This window comes from Branchiostoma lanceolatum, chromosome 7 (assembly GCF_035083965.1).
Source record: "Branchiostoma lanceolatum isolate klBraLanc5 chromosome 7, klBraLanc5.hap2, whole genome shotgun sequence".
NCBI lineage: Eukaryota > Metazoa > Chordata > Leptocardii > Amphioxiformes > Branchiostomatidae > Branchiostoma > Branchiostoma lanceolatum.
The window spans coordinates 17,798,788-17,823,093 of record NC_089728.1 but is presented as its reverse complement, the minus strand read 5'-3'; the positions used below and the strand labels follow the sequence as shown (position 1 = coordinate 17,823,093).

The window sequence follows — 24,306 nt, the reverse complement described above, 5'->3', positions numbered from 1 at the left end:
CCTATAGGCTTCCCGCGGGACAAAACGCAGAAGTGGCTTGTGAGTCAGTGAGGCCTGTTTTCGACGGAGTAGAATATACCTAGTACCTGTTGCCATTGTACACCAATTAATATGTTGCTGTCAAATTCTATCCTCTTTATGATCTTCTGTTTTTCGATTTTGAGCTCACGTTAATGTTTGAACATGCATGTGAACCTTTCACATACCAGTTCATTGACCGGGAGGATTTAAATTCTCATTTTCTTTGAAAATGTTGATGAAGGCTATTATAGTAGCCTGCGTTTACAAATCTCTCGCTGACTGGGGTTAATGACCCCCTTGTAACTGTCGGGCTGGCCGCTAGGAGCGCGATCTAGTCAGGCTAGCCAATATGTAGTGTCTAGAAAACATAGGAAATTGTATAAAATACTTTGTATAACTGTAACCATCATGATATCTGCATCTAACATTTATATATGGCTAGGTAAAATGCATGTATACTGGATACAGGTCACTAACCATTGTTTCATATGTTTAAACACGTCAGAGAAATAAAGCATATTATTCACTAGCCGTTGTCATTCTCTCTGACAAATAGCACGGTACTTGTAGTGATGGGAATATATAGTTAAAGTACTACGTTACTGAACAGACTACTGAACAGACAACGTCCAAGTTTGTCTTTTCTCTTGATAGATCTACCCGGAACGTGACCGGGAAAGAAAGAGTGCAATGACAAAGCACTTTTTCTTATCACTAGATCTAAAGCAAACATATTACACATGTAGACTTCAAACGACATTGTTTGATCTCATAAGGTAAAGTTCAAAGTTCACACCCATTCCGGCTGAGTCATACCTAGCAGGTTTTTAGCACCGCTCAGCCGTACAAAGTTGTCTGTCCTGTTCACTACTTCAGATCGCAAACCTACTGAAGCCATGCCGTCTGAAAGGGCTATGAAGACCGGTAAGTATGCTTAGGAGACTGTCATCGAGCTAGGAGAAAGTAATCTTCAGGGTTTTTTTCAAGGTTAACGTCTTACAGGCCAGGGTTACGGTCGTGACTCTGAGGGTAGTGAATGTTTCACCTGCAGATGAAAATAACGCTACCTGGCAGATGTTTTTGGTAAAGCAGTTGTTTCAGTATAATAATTATACTTCTTGTCGTATATTCGGTGTACACGATGATACCAGCCTATTCGGAGCTTCAAACTGATTCATTGGCCAAACTTGACTCTTAAAGTGTTCTTCTGCTGTTGCGTAACACCGTTCTGGACCCCACACACAATTGAAAAGGTATCACCTTTCGTAGCGTAAACTCCCGTGTTAGAACAAGGCCCGGTGTTATGTTACACATATGGTCAGCTATCCTTTATGAATCGTCGCTTCGGTATACTTAGTACTAGTGCTTCTTCGAATTAGATCTGTATATACATTATTTTTTTTAATTTCAGTGTGTTAGTAAACCTTTAATTTGGTTATTATTCTGATTTATTTTGAGCTCCCGAGTAGCACAAACAGGAAGTGAAAGTTGGTAAATAACTCCTCGCCGTGAAGGTAAATAAGTCGATCAAATAACCTCTGGAGAGCAAGAGCGTCCTTTGTTCAGTGTTGTCTAACGTAAACATGTAAACGCGGATAACCTTCGAAAACTACACACCGTGCTGGTTTCTAAAGGCGACGAGTCATGTGTACTTAAATGCATTGGCCTTGGGGCAAACATAGGCATACGGCAAAGAAAACCGACTAGTCCGGTGTTTATGGCATAAAGCAAAGACGCCGGAACTATGCCCCTCATTAAAGTTTAATCTGAGGTTGAAAAGACACTGCGTGGTGAATTACTCTATCAGTAAGAATAGTTTATAATTGTATTACTGATGATTTGTGATTTCTGTCTTTCCAGGCTCCGCCTGCCCCCCTCCCCCCGGACCAGGCAAACTCCGTCTGTACAGTATGAGGTTCTGTCCGTACGCACAGCGGACACGTCTGTTCCTCGCTGCCAAGGGAATAGAGTGAGTTAACAATGGTTTCCTACTAATGGTACAGTTTGCGATAGACAAATCACTGGAATAGTTTTTAGATGATGATGTTTACTGTGAGATAAAGTAGAAAAACAGCACAAGCAAGAACCATGACCTAAATCTGACCTAAATCTTTCAGTCAAACATTGAAAGTATTTTCAATACAGATCCACAATCTTGCACATAGTTTACACTGAATCAGCAGGGCGCTAGAAGCCTCTCTCAGCCGGGACGGGAGGCGATATCGACTTCTAACAACTCTGACCCATTGCTGACGCCACACGTGCATAAAGTCACGTGTCCAGAACGATTGGGTCAGACAGCTGAAAAAAATGTTTTTAGAGAATAGTTTGTTTCTTCCTGATACACTACAAATTTCTAATGAAACTTTATCCCCCTTTTCTTTTACAATCCCAAGGCACGAAACCATCAACGTCAACCTGAAAGAGAAACCAGAGTGGTTCCTTGAGAAAGCGCCAATAGCCAAGGTGCCAGTACTGGAGAAGGATGGGAAGATTGTGTACGAGTCTCTGGTCTGTAACGAGTACCTGGACGGAATCTACCCTGACAAATGTATCACTCCGCGCGACCCTTTGGAGAAGGCACGTCAGAGCATGGTTCTGGCACTGTGGGATGCAAAGGTTTGTATTTCTTAGCTTTTATCAAATGAATGCATAGTAGCATTCCAAGTATTACAGGTATACAAAGACAGTTCCATAATCGTAAGGGCCTGCACAGGCTATAGCTAGCTCTAAATATTCGGCACCAGGGCCAGCATGCTCCAGGGAAATTTTACCTCAGTCTCTCGCTCAATTCTATAATCCTTGGCGCTTCTTGTTCAATGATCAACGTAGACTCTGGATCAACGAATTGTGTTGCCTAGAACTTTAAACCGGTCATACTGCTATGCTCTGATTCTGACTCATGATTCCTTCTACAGGTGGTTGGTTTCTACTACAAGTTGATCACGGGAAAGGAAGACGAGCGTCCAGCTGTGGCCAAGCAGTTTGTTGACGGCCTGCAGTACATCGAGAACGCTCTGAAACAATCGTTTTTCTCTGGTGACAAAGCCGGCGCCCTGGACTACAACCTGTGGCCGTTTTTCGAGCGACTCTGCATGTTGAAGCCCATCGGGTTCGAGCTGTCTGTGGATAAGTTTCCTAAACTTACCGCGTGGATGGAGCGCATGATGGAGTTGCCTGAAGTCAAGGCCTGCTACTTTCCTCCTGAACTTTATGTTCAGTATGGAAAAGCAATGATATCAGGCACTCCTGACTATGACATTGGCTTAAAGGAATAAACGCTGTGTATTTGACAAAGTGGGCAAGTTCTTGCCATGTACTTCTTCTAAACAGTGAATTGACTTTAACCCTTGTCCTGCTGACGTTTTTCACGTTATGTATTTCATTAATTTGATTTCTTAATCAGGTCATTTTCCATTGACGTTTTCTGCGCTGGCCAGGCTGGCCCGTTTTGGTTTTGATATGAATGTGTAAATGTAAATGGTATATTTTATGTGAAACTGTACTGATTTTAAAATGAACACTTGTACAAATCGGAACACAATTCAAGGAGGCGTTAGCTAATCCTTGCTCTTGTACGATTTGTTTTGAATTGAATAAACTTGATATTATGATCAGTCCTTGAATAGTATCTGTTACTCAATTTGATGCTCTACTGTTTTATTGACCGTCAATAAACTAAAGATAGAACTTTCATAAAAGAGTACGTTTTCCAATTTATGTTTCATACTCGATTTTCTCAAATTCAATAACACTGTTTTTCTGAAAATTTAAAGACAATATGACAAAAGATACCGTAACATGGCCCCTCTATAGTCTCACCTTCCCTGACTTCACACGCTGCCACGTTGCTGAACGTTTCGCATTGTCCCTGAAGGACAATCTGTAAGTTTGTTATTACGTCTGTTATTATTCATCTTAGTCTCAGCTCCCTGGTATTTATCGGCCTACGATTTTCCCTCTTAGCAGTGCTGCCAAGTTTTCCACTCCTGAAGTTATTGCCATCACTCCGTGTTGCCCAGGAAAGAAGCCATCAATGGCGGCTTGAAAAATTTCAAAAACGTCTGGTATAGTTTCTTCACGACACAATTACCTGTGTTGAGTCAACCAGCACGGCTTATCATCACATGGGCTGACCATAAACAAATTGCCGGCCCCGATGTTTACACAGCTCTTGTTACCCACGCAGGTTAACGTTACATCTACCACAATGTGATGACCTCTGGTCGCACAACTTGTCCTGTTGACTATGTTATAGGCACTCAGAATATGACAAGACGACCATACAAGTTCTGCTCATATATGTTATTATCAAACACGTTTTACGATACATATTAAAGTTTATCATAATGTCGCCCGCTATTGCCACCCACTCTACTTACTGAACTTTAACCTTTGAGAAGCATTTTATTTATCCTTTGACCTAAGACCTATTAGTAGACAGGCATGCGCTTAACTTCCGAGCGCCGCAATTATCATCACAGCCGCCCAACGAGTAATATTCGACAATGTTCGTTTGGGTTTTTTTCGACTTGTTGAACTCATGGGGCCTGTCATGGACCATCCTTCTCGCCCTAAGCTGTCTGGCAGTGTTTCAGTATCTGCAGAGCCCCGCCAACCTCCCGCCCGGCCCCTGGGGCTGGCCTGTAGTCGGCAATCTTCTCAGCCTGAGAAAGGTACGCGTTAGACTACTCGTTAGACTACTCTATTTGCATTTTTTTAATGTATAAGATAATACGTATACTAATTTATTGTATTCTATTTGATATTTTCTGAATGGAAATCCCGTCGAGTGGAGAGCATTTACAGGGAATATTTTTTTTTCCTGTGGAAAACGTAAAATGGTGTATCATATCCGAATTGTATGATACGAAATGAAATACATTTTTTTTTATTCGGATTTAATAGAGATAAGCATGGTGTCTTTAATACATATTTTACGTTGATTAATTCAAAAATCCCATCCCGGTCTAAATAGGAATAGTTCAAGACTTGGTTCTTCTGACCTTATTGCGTAAATTCTGATAATGAACGGGAATTATTCATACCTAAACATGCCAAAACATTCCTCTTATATTGAGGAAGCAACGTACGGATAACAATCAGCAAAAAAAAGTGAAAAGGGAGATTTTACTAAACGAAACATTTCGGGGTCATTTTTGACCCCGTTCAGTCATTTTAGTCGCAAAAATAGGTTCGGGTGTTTGAGGGTTAAATCTTTTGATGTCCACTTTTTCTATTAGTCGTGGTTCTAAAAAAAACATAATTACGTGATGAATCACCAGCCACAGAGGAAAAAACTTCTCACGGGTATATATGTGACGCACTCATCGTGGGAATGTTAAAAAGATCTCAGATAACCATTTCTATGCTGAAACCATTGTTGATTCTTGAGAAACAGACGTTTATTCGTGACACTTCGTTGAGGTGCTTTATCAAACGAAAACAAAGCGGAGGCCCTATGTATGAGGAGAGTCGTACCTCAAGCACGTTTGACATAATACCGCACCTTCTCGAAAAGAATAAAACTCCATCCCGCTCTGAGTTGATCAAACCTTTCAATAAGGTCTTAGGCAGCTTGTTTCAGCCTAAAGCTGATTTCCCGCCGTGCGAAACAAATTTAAACATTTATCAGGTAGCCAATGAGAGATTGCTATTGTTACGCGAAGTATGTCAGGGTAGGGGCTCCGATCTGATAGAATCAATACAATTCCGCAACTGTAGAAATGTGTTGCTCATTCAAATAATGGAGAAGCTCCGAGTTTTCAAATCTGAATAATAGTTGAGATATTGTACACTCATAATGTAAATACTTCAAAACAAAACGTTGTCAAAATAAAAGAAATACTACAAGTATTAAATGTAGGCTAGCGGTGATTTTTGTGGCTCCTCCGGCCATGGTAACCGTCCCGGCCGTGGTAACCGTGCTGTCTTTTTCGTTATAATACTTGTGGGTACAGGTCGCCAAAATCTTTAAAAATGCCCATTTCTCGACATGAGCATTTTTCCTGCGAACCCGCCATCTCTCTCATGTGGATTACTTTGGAATCTTCCAGTTTAAAGTTGAAGTCGCGTTTGATTTTATGGATCTGCAAAAAAATACGTCTGAATTACAAAAGAATTCAATATTTCACATCGTCCGTTTGTTGGTCACGATGCCTACAGCTATAGATCTTGTGACATTACAGAATCAACATCCATTGACATTGCCACTTACTAATATATGCAACTACGATGAGGTATAGTAGGTCCTTCCTTTTTTACATCTTTATTAAAAAAATTAGTACATTGGACAACAACACATTTACAATTTCGCAAATATACACAGCTAACATACTGTTACTTGGGCCATTCCCACTGGCTTTATTGAACAGTTATCTCACTTGCCGGGCACATATACAAGGAGAGTCTTGTTTGAAGAAGTTGTCCTTGGCCTTAAAATGCTCGATCTTTTAGAATCATGACAAACACAAATCTGTGTTGCAGACAGCTAGTGCTAGAATATATATAGTCCCCATATATATAACAGTCTGTGTTTGTTTTCCATGCCCGGTGCAATGGCCCAGTGGGTAGAGTGTTCGCCTTGCATGCGGTAGGTCGTGAGTTCGAACCCCGGCCGGGTCATACCAAAGACTAAAAAAAATGGTACATACTGCTTTCTCTGCTTAGCACTCAGCATTTGGGAAAGGGTATGGAAGTTAAACACACTTCACTACCAGTGGACTAGCACAGTGACTTGCACAAAGTTGTGTGGCCCAGGGCTACAGAAATGGAGATGGGCGCCGCCTTATGCACCTTCGGTGCGGGGAGTACTTTGTTTATTTGTTTATTCATTTGGCATGCATTGTATTTACAAACATGCCAGGGTTGCCCAACTAGCTTAAGCTATTACAAAGGGCAACCCTGGGAGAAAAACGTTATCATTACAAATAACATACATAATCATTTCATTAAGCACACATAGAAATCACTACCAAATTAATTAAGAGGTTGAGATACGTCTCACTTTAACTTTAACTAACTTTTGTTTTCCATCACAGGCCACACCTTTAGTTCTTACCGAATGGGCGAAGGAATATGGGGACATCGTCAGCTACCGCACTGGATCCGAACTCCGAGTTGTCTTGAACAGTTACGATGTAGTACGCGAAGCCTTTGTGAAGAAATTTACGATATTTTCCAGCAGACCCAAACCTTTAACTTCTTTTATAGCTCAACTAAAGACAAAAGGTTTGTATTGTGAATGTCCTCGATAGCATTTACTGCAATTTAGTCTATAAAGGAGTCTTAGTAAGGCGACACATGTTTTCTACTTGTTTTATTGAATAAAAATGATTCTGGACTGTAAAGTTAACATGAAAACAGAGTCCGAGGAAAATATCGGGCCATTGGTTTCGATCTCGATGTAAAGGTAAAGATGTTTGGTCTTAGTGGAGGCTAATTCACTTTAGATCTAAACCTTAGATTTCTGAAAGCTATGAGCATAGTCACTGCAAGAACATTTTTGTTTCAGTTCTTGATATCCTGACAACATTTTTTCAATCCTTGTTGATACAATGCAGGAACCCCTCGGCAATACCTAAAAACCTATGTTATAGTACCCTCATATTTCAGAAGTTGTTTTGTTTCGTTAGGTATTGTAAGTGAACGCTACGGACCCACATGGAAAGATCATCGCAGATTCAGCATGAAAAGTCTTCGAGACTTTGGCACCGGCAAGAAAAGCCTCGAAGGGAAAATTCTTGAAGAAGCACGAGCTCTTGCAGGTCGAATCGCCAAAAGAGAGCACCAAGAGTTCAGCATTGACCAGATGATACAAGGCGCTTTGTCAAACGTGATTGCATCTATCGCATTTGGCACTCGGTACGAGGATAACGATCCCGAGTTCGAAGCCCTATTGTCCTTTATAGATGAAACGTTTTCAACCTCCACCTTATCCCTGTTGCCTGTGTTTTTCCCAACCCTCCGGTACATTCCCGGCGTTAATAGTGGTCTTAATAGGTATGATGGTATCATGTCTAAAGTCTTCAAACTTTTTCAAGACAAGATTGAGGATCATAAGAAGGACTTTGAACAAAACTACATTAGAGACTTCATCGATGCGTTTCTCCTGGAGAAAATGAACCGTGAAGGTGACGAAAACACAACATTTACAGAAGAGCAACTTGCCATGGTCAGTGTGATGATTTATCCTGAAACCGTAACTGTTGTAGAATAAACCTGGTTGCAAGATTCAAATCAAAATTAATCCGCCGGGTTACATAAATCCGCCACTTTGAAAAACTGTGGGTTTAGAGATAATTATGTTAGTAGATGTATAGATGCTCTGTTTAGAAACTAGAAAATCAACAACGTTTAATTATAATCTGATCGATATGTAAGCCATAGACTTGGTATTGTGTAAATGGATATCACTGAATATAAGTTAAATACAAATCAATAAATAACACATTGAGACAGAGACACTGGACTCTCAGGTTCTGAGTTATTTTCCGCCATGAAGGACAAATTGTACTGGAAGAACTTTAAGAACTTTACTGACTGTATCCTACCGGAGTAATCCGGATGAACGATGATGATGATGATGAAATAACACATTAGAATCAAGGTTTTACATCGTTAATCCTATAGACGACCTGTTGTAGTGGATGGGATATGACTTTACATTTGCTGCAGATTGTGGCGGATCTGTTCTTTGCCGGCACGGACACCACGTCCACTACCCTCCGCTGGGCCGTGCTGTACATGATCCTCCATCCGGACATCCAGGAAAAAGTACAACAGGAGATAGACAGCGTCATCAGGCCGAACAACGACCCGTCCATGATGCATCGGTCTGAAGTATGCCATGTTTTGTCTCTTATCAAAAACTTTAGCCATCGCCGAGCCATGGCTAAGCTAAGAATTAGCGACCACCCACTGCATATTGAAACTGGTAGATACAGCCGGACTCCTCCTAGCGATAGGCTATATGCACTCTGTAATAAGAACTCTATAGAAGATGAAGTACATTTTATTCTAGAATGCTCACTGTACAAAGATTTACGCATCTCTTTGGTTAACGCAATACAACTAGACCAGAGATATACAAACTTAACAAATGACAAACTGTTCACATACTTGATGTCATCGAATAATCAATCTGTAATTGAGAAACTCTGTGAATTCGTGTACACATGTCTCAAGAAGAGAGAAGTAGCGTGTAAACTTTAGATGTAGATAGAACATAGAATAGTTTTCTTCATTTTTTTTCTGTTATTACAATGCACAATTGTATTACTTATAATGCATTTAGCCCGGAAGGGCATGAACATGCAATAAACATGAATGAATTAATGAATATCTTAACAGTTTTAAACCGACATTCTGCACTCGATTTCATCCTCTACTTCCCACAAACAATATCGTCATCAATAATTTCTGTGTTTCTTTTATCCAAGTGTCATGATCAGTACAAATAGCACAGTTGTCTCATTTTCTAAACGCTTCAATTCTGGGCAAAACAGCTAAGCTATGTTGGCAAAGGTGCATACAGTGTTTATTTATAATTCCTCAGCACCGTTAAGGTATCAGGTTGTAACAAAGCTCTTATCAAACACCTACCTGTTGTTTTATCAAATATGTTTCAATGAAATGCAATGAACTTTTCAGACACCCTATACGGCAGCAGCCCTTGCTGAAGTAGAGCGGTTGGCGACCATTGCACCGTTGGCCTTACCGCACGCTACTACTGAGGAAACACGTTTGGGAGGCTACAATATCCCAAAGGTAATATTACTAATTACATCAGAAAACCTCAACAATCCACACATGACATGATGGCTATCAAAATCGGATATGTAATGTTAAACTACGATATCTGCAAAAACTACGATATCTGCAAGATGATTAGATTTCATGAAAATCAAAAGCACCCGGGTCAGGTAGGACATAATATGACAGCAATATAGTCCTAACAAGATAAAAACGTTTACAATTTTTTAAATTGCATTTCACAAAATGATACGGAATAATGCGTAATGTAAACAAAACAAAAACTATTGATTGTACCTCACCGGAGTTAGTCCGGACGAATGATGATGTTTACAAACAAAAATTCTGGAACTAACACAAACATAAGACACGGATCCCAAAGAAGCTAATACGTAAAGGTGGAAACAAAATTACAACGTAAATGTAGGCATCCTTCCATCTTTTCAGATGATGGTAGCACGTAAATGTAAGCTATTTATATTATATAAAAACATTGGCAGAATAACAATGGAAAATAAAAATAGCAGTAAAATTGATATCAAACAGAACTGATAATAACGGCTTCGATGGCAAATAAATATGACGAAATCAATATCAACCAAAAATGACTAATTGAATGTCATGGTTAACAACTTGTTAATGGGGGAATGTGAAGTGTTACCTTACCCAACGTTTCTCCATCTTATTGCAGGGCACAATCGTAGAACCAAACATCTGGGCGATTCACCACGACCCTCAGGTTTGGCCGAACCCACACGAGTTCGACCCCACCCGTTTCCTTGACGACAGAGGGAAGTTTGTAAAGAGGGAGAAACTTATTCCGTTTTCAATCGGTATGATATCGTTTTTTTCAGTCTTCTTTTTCCAGTTTCTGTTTGGTTCCTGTTTGTTGACTTACTAATTCTGGATGTAGGCGTACATGTACATGCATAGAGATTGTGAAGTACTTTATCTTGTACAGCTTCCTGTTTCATTGTTTACAGTCTGACACAGGTAGCTGATACATAGTGCCTATGGCTTCTAAGTTCTATGAACAAAATCATCAGCTGAAAATCTGCCAACATTGATATGGATTTGATAACATGTATCGTTTCTGTTAGGAGGATTATTTGGTGATCATGTCAACATCACTACTTTTACTTACGACATTATACAAATTCATCTGTAGCAGAGACCTGAATAATGCACTAAGAAGCGTTTTGTTGTGTTTTGTACTGGTGATTAAGCTTAGATGGCTATTTTGTCATTGTAGGACGTCGTGCCTGCCTGGGAGAACAACTAGCCAGGATGGAGCTCTACCTTTTCCTCACTTCCCTGCTGCAACGATTCAGCTTCAAACTGGCAGAGGGCGCACCGATTCCATCTGGAAAAGGAGAGTTTGGACTTACCCACGCTCCCATGTCATACAAACTGGTAGCTATTCCAAGAAATTGCTGTGCGCGTGACCATTTTGGGTCATAAGTAAGATGCAAGTTGGAAAAATAGTGTGGATGTGCAGCATAATATCTAGTGCGTTGTAACATAGATATTGTCAGTCTGATTTGCAATACATGTATTTCAAAATGATAATGATAATCACGATGATGATGACATATCGATTACAATAATAACGGTTATGATAATGATAACAGTAAAGATGGTGATAATAGTAGCAGCAGTGATAGTGATGATAATGATAACAATTACGATAATAGTGAAAGTGATGTAGCGTAATGCTGAGTATCATATTAGTTACATGATAAAGAAAATTTGATATAACGTAACGTGATTTTGTTCAGTACATATTTTGGCACCTAAGCAGTTTTGTTATAAACACTTTGAAAGAGTATTACTTGGGGTTTAATGTATTTCAAGGTTTTACTTTACACCCGGGTACCTTAGGTTAAGATTGAAATGATAAGATGCTGGTTATGGAAATCATTTCGTAATTTGCATGAATAATGAGGAAATACTTTTTTCTTGTTGTGTTCCGTGTAGAGATTTTGAAACATATGACATTTTAGTTTTATTTATTACGGTTAGCCATATGTCCATTATTATACAGACACATCAATAGATATCATCTATGCAAATAAAGACCCTAAGTTGTATGCATAGAAGATTTAAAATCTACTCACTAGTCACTGCAATAAATGACTGGAATTTCATACTTGTGTCATGTAGACGTTGGGTGACAGTTAACGTCAGAAGACAAGCTTTTCTTTAATCTTTGTGTAGTTTATGCATAATTCATACATTCAAACAAAGCTTACTGATAAACAATACTTGGAGTACATAGAGTTTGCGGACATGTAGCAGTGAATAGAAAGTGCAAATTTCATCTATCCAGTTCTCGTGACCCTGCTAGTATAAGTAGCCTTGGTGGATTGTACACATGCCTAAGCAGAACAGAAAACACAAATAAGCAACTTAGCCTGCCGGAGCTATGCATACTTTAAGTTCTCCGCTGTAATACTTTGCTTGGGGGTGGGGGATTCAACTTTTATGCGACTTCATTTTCCTATGAGTGTGATTACAACTTTGGACCAACGCTTGAAACGATATCTGCCCTTGGTGTAAAAGGGGATGACAAGAGATGACAACTACATCGGATAGATTAAGGATGTGGTACTGAACGAATGAAATGTAAGTTTGGTATATTAAGAATGCTCCAAATAAAAGAATTATTATGCTATGAGTGTACCTCTCATCAGTTTCCTGATTCCAATTATCATATCTTTAATTTATGGTAGTTAACATATAGCAGGGAATAAGAAGGGACTAACAATGTATTAGATTATCCTTTCCAAAGTTGTTAAGTCTAGAGGAATTTTGTTTGATAACTTAAAGCAATGGTTCTTCAAAATATTCATCCTTCAGTGTCACAATACACGATGTGTGCCTCTGGTCTTGGACCAACGCAGTAGTCATATGTCTCTCAATGTTTTGGAAGCGGCGATTACACAGGACGTCGTCAAATAAGGGTTACCGCCACATACATCACACTTCACTCAGCCCCTGGACAGAACCATATTTTCCATATTAAAAGCTAAATTGTCCACAACGTAGCAATCATTGCAACTTCGTCCAGATCTATAGCTCTGTGCAAGGACCCCATTTACTCCAGAGAACGTCAATGCCGGTTTCACAAAAACCAGGTTAATTTGGTTTATTTCTAAGGCCCTGGTCAAGGTCTAGAGCGACATGACCACTCTCCAACTCTCGGACGGGACCCTTGGTCTCTCAGACCCCCGACAAATCTAGAGTGTGCACTGCATACAAGAACGCGATTGACAACCCAATTACCGACAGCTTGGGTCGTCTGTACATACAAAGTATCTTGAGGCCTGTAACTAAGTACAACCAAGCAAACGAAGCCAAAGAACCGTGAAGTCCGGGGCATGACCCATACGGATGTCATCAATGATCTAAAAAAAGGAAGAGTAACACAAAATGTCGGGAGTAGTGTAGGCATTAGCAATAAAGCCTGACTGTTTTCCATTCAATTTAGAAGAAACGTTCTGATATAGACAGACCTATACCTATTACAGCACAGTATTTAGGAGTGGAGATGAAGCGACAAGAAAAGAAGAATGAAATGCAGAAGGAAGAAAATCAGAACTAGATAAAAAGGAGAAGTGAAGGAAAGGATGATTTAGGAAGGAAAAGCAGAAGATCTCGCGAGGCGGTGAAGACAGAAAAAAGGTATGGACAGCTACGAATATGACCTTTCTGAATTCACTTAAGACCCTTTCCTAGAGTATTGTTAGAAAGGTGTATGCTGGATGTTACAGTGTTGGAAAGAGACGTTGAAATGTTGCCAGGTCGTTAGAAACGTTGTAAATTATCATATAGAAAACGTTTTTTGCAACGTTATCATTTACCATGTCCGGTTTCCATGGCAAACTTGTTTTACAATGCAAGAAATCCTTACCGATCTCAAGGGAGCATAAGGATAAACGTGGACAGACACAAAATCAGGTTTGGCGGGAACACAGCCATTTATTCCTTAAATGGAATTATAAACAAATATATAACATATGAGTATAAAGGAAATGATATAAAACAAGGTACAGAATGTATACAATAATATCGTTTAAATATCAAACGTTCTTTTAGTTAATTTCCATGGGGTTAACGCAAGACATTTATCATTTGCTAGTCAAACTCCATTCAAAGCTTACGACATAGGCAAATATAAGAAATCATAAACCAAGTTGCGTCCACGGTAAAGATTAGACATCAAACCACATTACGACATTGAGTTGGCCATTAACAGGAGTATACAAACCAACTAATGTGAGATGCAGACTTATAAAGTTGGCCATCGATAGGAGTAACAACCCGAAGGGGTAACAAGTAATAATATAATAAGAGTTGGCCATCAACAGGAGTACCAGCTCAATGGAGTAACAAGTAACAATATAATATCGAATATAAACCAACTAGTGCTGAGATACGGACATATGAGGTTGGTCGATAACAGGTGTAACAACTCAACGGGGTAGCAAGTAACGATATAACATTGAGTTGTCATTAATAGGAGTAGCGACTCAACGGGATAACAAGTAACATTATAATATCAAATATAAACCAACTACTGTGGGATACGAACATATAAAAGGATATGAACTAGGGCGTGTACAAAGCGCCTCCCAACACCATATCGTTTACACACTAGGAAACATAAACTATGAACTAAGGCGTGTACATAGCTAAGGTCACAATTGGAAAAAGGGGCCCTGCCGGGTAGTTCCCGGGCCTTCTTTTGGCACTTCCGGGCGTGACCCCTACGTGGCCCCGTGGGGCACCCTGCGGCTACCGGGCTATTTTTGGGCCCGGCGGGGACCCGACAAAAATTTAGTTCTGACTTAAATTCTACCCGGGCCCCGCGGACAAAACGACGCCGTGACCTCAACGTGAGAACACCGCGAGGTACCCCTCCGGTTGCCGGCAGTCCACCGGGACAAGTAATTATTTGTCTGTTTGCTTGTTTGTTTGTTTGTTTGTTTGTTTGTTTGTTTGCACAACAAGAAAACCTATAATACATGATATGATAAACAATAGATAAAAACAGGTTTAGGAGGAGGAAAAACGTATATAGCTTATACTAGGCCCTCCTGGTCTATACTTCTCAAGCTCGATTATGAATTTAAAAAAAATGTAGCAAAGTTATACATAGAATACGATAACTATAGATAATGATAGTCAAATAATTAATGGTATAGATTAAAGTTAGATAATAACTTAACATACGACTACTACAGGGGGCTATGATGGGTTTTCATGCATGGTACTTTTAAACGCCAGAAAAAGGTTATTGTTTGTATATTTATTGATATCGTGGATATCTAGTATTTTGTCTCAGCGAGAAGTCAGAAGCAGTTGCTATCCTTGTGAATTTCTTTTGGAGAGTTATATGAGGATGTACAGTTGTAACGTTGGGTAACATAAATTCGCGGGGTACTTAAATTCGGGATTTTTCGAAAACGGGGTATTTAGGGATATGTGCTAGATGCAACATCAGTAATACCGCTAGAAATGCAAACTTGACAGACTAACGTATTCAGCAATTTTTTCCTTATAGCAGAGATTGGGCTTTCGAGTTTGATTTTTCATCTATTATTACCCCCAAAACGCTGGTCTGTTTCTGTTGTCTATTAGGAACATTTTGGCCTTAATGATATCATAACTTTGACTTTTACTTCAGAAAATAAGGCAATCTGTCTTTGTAGAATTTGTTTGTAACTTACTTGCTTCAAACCATATATTTTCCACATATCTTGGTTAGCCAGTTGTATCAGAGAATCAAAGTTTTTGTGGGAAAGGGATATGTTGGTGTAATCGTCAAAGAGTATAGAATTAAGTATTATGTTCTGAAACAAACCAACTGCACAGAGTAAATGTGTGTACTTCGTAAGACTCGGTCAAGTGTGTGACGTTACAGATCAGGTGAGCAGAACTAAGGCGTAAACTTCGTATATCGTGTTTCTTTTTGAGCCCCAGTGCAGTTTTATTTACCCCCGAAATATGAAGGGTGCCCACCAGGAGCCTGCCTGATGCCCGACCGTCGTTCGCGGGGCATTCGGCAGGGACCCTACAACTGCCCCATGGCCACCTGGATGTGATAAGTACCCGGTGCCCTGTCGGACCCCACAGGGGTCACTACAAGACACCATCAGAGCAACTGACGGGTACCTACCGGAGACCGACCAATGAGGGTGACAAAATTTTACAAAAATGCCGCGAGTGCCTGCCGGAGCACCCAGGGACCCCTGCAGGGCAGCGTGAAGGAAACTTTTAATTGTGACCAAGACATTCGGTGCCCCTCGGACGTCAGAGCCCGGCCGGGGCTACATCCCCGACGGGCACCGGCGCAATTGTGACCTAAGCATGACACGGGATAACAGTAACAATACTAGAGTTCCACGAACACATTATCTTCGCCAAATAATCAAGGCTAATTATGGAGAGTGATTAATATTTACATGCTTATCACCCCCTGCAAATTTGATCATACACTATACCGTTTGGAAGTAATGATTGATGGGGTGGGAGATGGGTCCAGTCTAGATAGGGTTCAAATCATTTGGTGGTACAGGACTAGTATATATGTCCAGTGTGCTGATATATGTTATAACTGGTCATGACAAAATATTGAAAGTGATGATGAAATGGTGCGGTCAATATATATGAATAGAATAAATCTTTATTCCATATCATCCACTTTTTTAAAGACATAGTACAGGTGACTTTTCCATACCTAGCAGTGGTGCAGTTTTGGTGCAGTGCACTCTCTGAGCAGAGGAGTGGGCCCGGCTGGTTATTCACATGTTTTTAGGTGTTTTTGTCAGGCTTTCTATTTTGTCCCCTTTCCGTTATGTCTTCAACGGTGTGTTGGACAAAAATGCCTAAACTGAACACGTTAAAAACCAACCGGACCTACACATCTGCTTGGAGTGTAGTGAGACTGCCCCATCTGTTTATTTATGTGCCCCATCTGTTTATTTATACTTTTATGAAAGGCCCTCTGTTGACCTGTTTCGGGAACACTGTCACATGCCCCATTATGGAATGTAGCGGATTTACAAATTATCCTTACTAATTATGCAGATTAGCTCCTGATTTGCATAATAAGTCATTAATTCTGTAAAGCACCATCTGAGCTCTCTACATACAAAACTTCACGACGATCTGTTGACCCCTTCTCAAGTAATTCATGTCCGAAGGTCAAAACAAAAACACCCACTGCAGTTCCAAACAAGACGCTAGGGAGCCCAAACTTACACAACTTAATTCCGGTGGCATGAACTATCTACCACACAAAAATCATGACCATAGCACTTTCAGAAAATATGCCCCAAAATTTTGAAGCTCCGCTGCAGTACCTTAGGTACCCGTTAGAAGGCCCATTATTGAACTTGACCTTTCTTTCTGTAAACCCTACCCATTCACTAAATATCATACAGAACCATCTACAGCTTCTCGAATTATGTTGTCCACATACAAATACACATCCACAAAAAGCCAGCTGCAGGACCGATGGAAAATGCCAGGGGAATCATTTTTGAACTTGGCCTCCGTTTTCATAACATCTACACACCTAACAAAAATTATGAAGATCCATTAACGTTTCCGTCACTTTTTTTGCCAACATACAAACACACAAAAATTAAAAGTCTGCTGCAGTACTTTTGAAAAACGCTGGGTAAACCATTTTCGAACCTGACCTTCCTTTGTACAACCACTACACACCTACTAAAAATCACAATGATTCATCGAAGGTTTCTTGAGTTATGCTCTTGACATACATACAGACCCACCAAACAGCTGGCTCAACCGAAAACATAATCTTCTCCGAGTACTATAGTAGCACTCGGCGAAGATAATAGATTCCCTCATACACGGGGCCGCTAGGACATTATACAGGATGCGACCGTTTTGTAGTCGTGTCCAGACCCGGGCGCGAACTTTGTCCGTTGGTTGGGGTTTTCAAAAAAGAGACGACCAACAGCTTGTTTTATGAAACCCCAAAGGAAACCCAACACTGCTGATGTAATTCGGTTTTTCTAAAGAGAGGAACAAGTGCGTTCACCTCCATACATTAACAATGCGGCCCTTACCCAAGGGAGCAGATTGTCTGATAAGCATCGAATTCGGATAGACCACAGACACCGCTATGTCACATGTGGCCACAGTCTTCAACTGTGACTTGTCTGATAATATCCCCCCCCCCCCCTCAAGAATCCTTAGAACGGTAATCTACAAGCAGATCTATCGATGGCAAGGACAGCATCCAAAGGGCGAACCAGTATCCAATAGGCCACCTGGTTGATCTGCTTTGAAGTTATTATGTATCGCCCATACCTATAGTATGGGTGATGCATACTGTTTTTCGTCATGTTTCTTTCTCCTTCTTCCCGTACATATACAGGACCCACATACAGGCTCTGTATATAAAAAGAGCCTATAACGTTAGGCTTCCCGCAGGACAAAACGCAGAAGTGGCTTGTGAGTGAGTGAGGCCTGTTTTCGACGGAGTAGAATATACCTGCTGCCATTGTACACCAATTAATATGTTGCTGTCAAATTCTATAATCTTTATGATCTTTTGTTTTTTGCTTTTGAGCTTACGTTTGAAAGTGCGTGTGAGCCTTTCACATACCATGGTACCAGTTCATTGACCGGGAAGATTTAAATTCTCATTTTCTTTGAAAACGTTGATGAAGGCCATTATAGTAGCCTGTGTGTACATAATCCCTCGCTGGCAGGGGTTAATGACCTCCTTGTAACTATCGGGCTGGCCGCTAGGAGCGCGATCTAGTCAGGCTAGCCAATATGTAGTGTCTAGGAAACAAGGAATTGTATGGAATACTTTGTAACTCTAACCGTTATGATATCTGCATCTTACATTTATACATGGCTAGATAAAATGCATGTATACTGGATACAGGTCACTAACCATTGTTTCATATGTTAAAACACTCCAGAGAAATAAAACACATTATTCACTAGCCGTTGTCATTCTCTCTGACAAATAGCACGATACTTGTAGTGATGGGAATATACAGTTTAAGTACTACATTACTGAACAGACAACGTCCAAGTTTGTCTTTTCTCTTGATAGATCTACCCGGAACGTGACCGGGAAAGAAAGAGTGAAATGACAAAGCACTTTTTCTTATCACTAGATCTAAAGCAAACATATTACACCTGTAGACTTCAAACGACATTGTTTGATCTCATAAGGTAAAGTTCAAAGTTCACACCCATTCCGGCTGAGTCATACCCAGCAGGTTTTTAACACCGCTCAGCCGTACCAAAGTTGTCTGTCCTGTTCACGACTTCAAATCGCAAACCTGTTGAAGATATGCCGTCTGAAAGGGCCATGAAGACGGGTGAGTATGTGTAGGAGACTGTCGTTGAACTAGGAGAAAGTAATCTTAAGTATTCTTCAAGGTTAACGTCTTACAGGCCAGGGTTACGGTCGTGACTATGAGGGTAGTGAGAGGGTAGTGAATATTCACCAACAGAAAGGAAATAACGCCCCCAGGCATGTTGCTTTTAGTAAAGCAGGTGTTTCAGTATTAGACTTCTTGTCATATATTCTGTGTAGTATGTGACGGTACCAGACCTAGAACCCTCAAACTGATTCCTTGGCCAAACTTGCCTCTTAAAGTGTTCTTCTGCTGTTGCGTAACACCGTTCTTGACCCCCCACACAATTGAAAAGGTATCGCCTTTCGTAGCACAAACTCCGGTAAGAAATAGGCCCGGTTATGTTACACGTACGGTCAGCTATCCTTTATAAATGGTCGCGTTACTTTAGGGGTACGTACACGTTATGTAGTGATTCTCCGAATTAGATTGTACGTGTATCATTTCGGTGTGTCAGTACACCTTTGGTTATCTATTCTGATTTGTTTCGAGCTCCCGACTAACACAAACAGGCCTAGGAAGTGAAAGTTGGCAAATAACTTCTCGCCGTGAAGGTAAACAAGTCAATCCAATAAGTGAATAAACGTTCTTAGTAATGATGCACTAATGAATAATAGTAGGCCTCTTTTTTTGCTTTTGCAGCTGTTGTGCTATTAACTATTTACCAGTGACCACCTTTCTTTTGAGCTAGCCTTACCATGAATCCTTCCTAGGGGTATGGATAGTAGAATTCGGCAAAAAAAGGAATACTATGTTGGCCAGTAGAGTCAGTACACGGTAAGGTTAATAATTCCCCCGCCTGCAAATGAGACCCTGTGGTGGCCAAGCTTCCCTGGCAAATATCATTTCTACAGCTGGCGTAGTTAGTCTGATAGAGACTACCTTAGACAATTAGAGCAGGCATTGCTATGTTATTGTAGGAGTGACTATCGCCTGGGGCTTCGAATGCTGGGTCATTATGCGCGGAGGACCCCCTACAACCACTTTGGGCCCAAGGCATCGCCGGCATGGAAACGGTTGAAATGTAATCATTTGAAACGTGTACTACACCACTGTTGAAAGTGGGATTGCAATGGACTTCGTACGGTACACCGCGTAAACTTTAGAGCGTCCTTTGTTCAGTGTTGCCTAACGTAAACATGTAAACGTAGATAAACCTTCGAAAACTACACACCGTACTGGTTTCTAAAGGGGACGAGTCATGTGACAATGTACTTAAATGCATTGGCCTTGGGCCAAACATAGGCATACCTTGGCAAAGAAAACCGGCCAGCCCGGCCATGGTTTGAGGCATAAATCAAGGACACTGGAACTCATTAAACTAAAGTGCATCAGTTCAGCCTCCCGAGCAGGCCCGGTATGCTCGGTACGTTACATGCCATACCGGCCCTGCCATTTCAAGCCTGTAAAATCGCTTCTGGTGACGTCACCACCAAAACAGCTTTCAGCCAATCAGAGGGTTTGCTCAAGCTCATCTTGTGCAAAACCACAAAGGATGCTGGGAATCTTTCAACCAATCAGGTTACGTCTTACATCGCTACTTTGGGTTCAGAACAAGATAACGGCTGTTTGTGCCACATAAGGCTAGCTCCGTAATTATTTATGAGCGAGTGTCGGTGACGTCACCAGAAGCGATTTTACAAAGTTTGAAAAGAAACTGCTTGGTGAATTGTCCTATCAATATCTCAATTGTATTACTGATATGATTTCTGACATCTGTCTTTCCAGGCTCCGCCTGCCCCCCTCCCCCCGGACCAGGCAAACTCCGTCTGTACAGTATGAGGCTCTGCCCGTACGCAGAGCGGACACGTCTGTTCCTCGCTGCCAAGGGGATAGAGTGAGTTAGCGAAGATCTCTCAGCCATATATAATATATAATATAGTGTATTTGTGATAGACAAACCACAATATTTGATGGTGTGATCGCTGGAATAGTTTTTAGATTGTGATCTGTGAGATTATGTAAAGAAAAGTACATTGGTGAGGGGCTGTAGAATATAGACCTCAAAGTTCTTGTACTTTAAGGCATTGTTAATTCTGTTTGCTAGCATGCATTTATACTTGTTTATTCCATAGTCATGGTACAAACTTCAAATGGTATGCACATGGGGTTTAATATTCAAGAAAACAATACAGAATGTTTACATTTGATATTGAAAAATACAAATATACAACATTTTCATATTCAGATAGACCGTCCCCATATTTCTAGGTGCGTATTTCAGGAAAAACTGCACTTTTGCGAATTAGTACCTCTCCCTATTAGTTTACACTGAATCCGATGTCTGACTGTGTCCATTTTTTGCAATATCTCAAGATACGAAACCGTCAACATCCACCTAAAGGAGAAACCAGAGTGGTTCTTTGAGAAGACCCCAATAGGAAAGGTGCCAGTACTGGAGAAGGATGGGAAGATTGTGTACGAGTCTCTGGTCTGTAACGAGTACCTGGACGGAATCCACCCCGACAAATGTATCACTCCGCGCGACCCTTTGGAGAAGGCACGTCAGAGCATGGTTCTGGCCCTGTGGGATGCAAAGGTATGATGTTTTGGTAGTTGTTATTCCAATACTAGTATTCCAACATTTCAGGTGTATGTACAATGTATAATACCTTCCATCTGCAAAATATATCCTCTTTGTCAACCCTGTATTATTATATACTTCCTTCAATTTGGCTGGAAAATGTTCAAACTTCTAGCCTGGAATCCAGACTGTTGTCGGGGGCCTGCACAGGTCAGGTCTTCAGCACCAAGGCCAACACGCCCCCGACGAAAGTTCGTCTCAGTCTCGCTCAAATCTCTCATCGTAGCCGGTTCTTTCTTAGCCTCCTTCGCAGACTTCTTGGGGTACTGGGGTTTAATTTGGGAGGGAGCGCTGATTCGCGATTCTTAAGTTGGACTAAGGTTCTCTAATGCCGACAGAGCCGGGGATTCTTAGTGGCGCATAACTCCTTTAGCTGCGAAAGTACCCATGTTGAAAGTCTCGAATCAGCGCTCACCCTCCAAAAATGAATACCGGCGCTCCAAGAAGCCTGTAAAGGAGGCTAGATCTTTCTCAAGATCACGAAAATCACGTTAATCTGTGTTGCCTGTGATACTGATATTCTCTACATTCTTACTGTTCCTTCTACAGGTAGTTGGTTTCTACTACAAGTTGATCACGGGAAAGGAAGACGAGCGTCCAGCGCTGACCAAGCAGTTTGTTGACGGTCTCCAGTACATCGAGAACGCCCTGACACAACCGTTCTTCTCCGGCGACAAGGCCGGCGCCCTGGACTACAACCTGTGGCCGTGGTTCGAGCGCTTCTGCATGTTGAAGCACGTCGGGTTCGAGCTGTCTGTGGATAAGTTTCCCAAGCTTACCGCGTGGATGGAGCGCATGTTGCAGTTGCCTGAAGTCAAGGCCTGCTACTTTTCTCCCGAAGTTCACGGTCAGTTCGGGAAGTCGTGGATGTCAGGCACTCCTGACTTCGACGTCGGTTTGGAGGAGTAATGAACACTGTGTACTAGCTTGCTAAAGCCGATTGCATGTCATTCATGCCTTTAAAAAACTTCATTTGTAAAATGTGATATCTACTAACATAATTCCGCCAGGGTACATAATTCCGCCACCCTGAAAAGACACGTCCAATGCAAACAGATCTCCAGCCAGCGTCCGCCAGTATAATGCGCTCCTGTATATCTAAACTGTGCATACCTGAGGGTTGCTGCACTAGAGATATCTCAAACCCACTGTTTTCAAAGTGGCGGATTTATATAAACCGGCGGATTTATGTTAACTGGGGTTAGATGTGGCTTGTGTATGAGTTAAAGGCTTGTTAGCGCGAAGTAGGATGCTTTGACTTGAACATACATTAAATGTTTTTAATAGCAACTTGCTCTAATGTTTTCGCTGACTTTTAAATGAAAATGATGATTGCTTTCATTGTTTGTAACGCATATCTATCGTGTGTATAAGTACTATCATGTTTTAACTTTAAAACAGTAATTTGTATACCTGTAACTTTCGACAGACTTCATGTTACATCTGTAACATTTGTAGCATGCCAGTTGAATCGGAAATAAATCTGAATCTGAGTCATGCCGTATCTGCTGCTATACATGTGCATCAAAGATTGAATGCTGCTGTCAAATTATATAATCTTATGATAATATTATGTTGTTTACTCTGAGCTTTCGTTTTGAGCTCATGATCATGTGTGAACCTTTTACAGACTATAAAGCTTTAAATTATTTCCAATTGTCTTTGAGCTTGATGTGAAAGAAAACATACAATTACTTGATGTTCGACTATTGATAAAGACCATGATAGTGTTGTCGGTTGAGCACCATGTAACAATATTTGCAAATATTTGAATAAAATGCATGTCTCGCTGCGATACAGGTCACTGACCATTACTGTATGTCTATGTAAAAAAAACACACACATAACCCAGAGTTATTGTCACACCTTCAGAGGCATTTACTGATAAATAGTAGGTTTTACCGGTAACTAGTGACGAGATACTAGTATATACAACTACAATGCAAGGTACACATCACAAGACAACGGCTAAGCTTCAGTGTTTTCTCTATTTCAAGTTAATCGATTGGTCTACCAACAATCTAGAACGCTGCAATGACAGTGCATTTCTTCGTATCACTAGATCTGGAGCAAATATTACATGTACACAGACTTTCAAATGACCTCATGTTGCTTTTCTAATCGGACCACAAATGACATAGTGTGCATTGATATTGTAGACATAGGTCAGGCCATCACGGGTTAGTCGTGTCCAACGCTTAGCGACAGAGGCATGTAGTTGCTAAAGTCTAGTTGTGTATGTAGAATGTACACATACAAACATTAACTTCTGATGTTTAAATAGCCTGCCGCATACATACACAGAAAAAACGCATCGAAATGTTGCAAAATTCTGAGGGGATTTTGTTCAGTTAAATCATGAAAAGTTCATTATTTGGTTACAACGGATTAGGATAGTTGTCTGGATAGATTAATCATTTTTAGTAAGCGTGCAGTTTGCCGTTGGCTTTCAGTAGTGCTTGCAAAATGCGAACTATGGTCACAACGTACGCTTGTTCAGTAACATCTTAAAGCCTGCGGTTTGGCGTAGGG

At 40.8% G+C, this 24,306-nt stretch overlaps 3 protein-coding genes across 4 annotated transcripts in view; all 3 read left to right on the top strand.

The window, feature by feature from the left end:
• The window catches only part of LOC136437985 (glutathione S-transferase omega-1-like), a 37,897-nt gene extending 34,250 nt beyond the window's left edge, over window positions 1-3,647 (top strand). The window contains exons 2-4 of the mRNA XM_066432598.1: window positions 1,882-1,990; window positions 2,418-2,640; window positions 2,940-3,647. Coding sequence (XP_066288695.1) covers window positions 1,882-1,990; window positions 2,418-2,640; window positions 2,940-3,299 — 692 coding nt within the window. The 3' untranslated portion in view covers window positions 3,300-3,647. The remainder of the gene's footprint in view (window positions 1-1,881; window positions 1,991-2,417; window positions 2,641-2,939) is intronic.
• On the top strand, window positions 826-23,569 carry LOC136437987 (glutathione S-transferase omega-1-like). 2 transcript variants are annotated; one of them, XM_066432604.1, is made up of 4 exons: window positions 826-945; window positions 20,919-21,027; window positions 21,507-21,729; window positions 22,324-23,569. In XM_066432604.1, the coding sequence occupies exons 1-4, from the start codon at window positions 918-920 to the stop codon at window positions 22,681-22,683; spliced, it is 720 nt and encodes a 239-aa protein (XP_066288701.1). In that variant the 5' UTR covers window positions 826-917; the 3' UTR covers window positions 22,684-23,569. The 2 variants fall into 2 exon arrangements, with proteins under 2 accessions (XP_066288701.1, XP_066288700.1); XM_066432603.1 differs by lacking the exon at window positions 826-945 and adding an exon at window positions 19,018-19,151.
• On the top strand, window positions 4,202-12,448 carry LOC136437981 (cytochrome P450 2U1-like). The gene is made up of 7 exons (XM_066432591.1): window positions 4,202-4,697; window positions 7,062-7,251; window positions 7,656-8,194; window positions 8,698-8,862; window positions 9,673-9,789; window positions 10,466-10,607; window positions 11,027-12,448. The coding sequence occupies exons 1-7, from the start codon at window positions 4,530-4,532 to the stop codon at window positions 11,233-11,235; spliced, it is 1,530 nt and encodes a 509-aa protein (XP_066288688.1). The 5' UTR covers window positions 4,202-4,529; the 3' UTR covers window positions 11,236-12,448.
• Window positions 23,570-24,306: the final 737 nt, after the last annotated feature.

Bases quoted from the DNA above. Each gene is read 5' to 3' on its own strand.
- LOC136437987 (XM_066432604.1), top strand. From the start codon at position 918: ATGCCGTCTGAAAGGGCTATGAAGACCG. The intron at 946-20,918 runs GTAAGTATGCTT...CTGTCTTTCCAG, and splicing joins TGAAAGGGCTATGAAGACCG to GCTCCGCCTGCCCCCCTCCC. The intron at 21,730-22,323 runs GTATGATGTTTT...TTCCTTCTACAG, and splicing joins TGGCCCTGTGGGATGCAAAG to GTAGTTGGTTTCTACTACAA.
- LOC136437981 (XM_066432591.1), top strand. From the start codon at position 4,530: ATGTTCGTTTGGGTTTTTTTCGACTTGTTGAACTCATGGGGCCTGTCA. The intron at 8,195-8,697 runs GTCAGTGTGATG...CATTTGCTGCAG, and splicing joins CAGAAGAGCAACTTGCCATG to ATTGTGGCGGATCTGTTCTT. The intron at 9,790-10,465 runs GTAATATTACTA...ATCTTATTGCAG, and splicing joins GAGGCTACAATATCCCAAAG to GGCACAATCGTAGAACCAAA.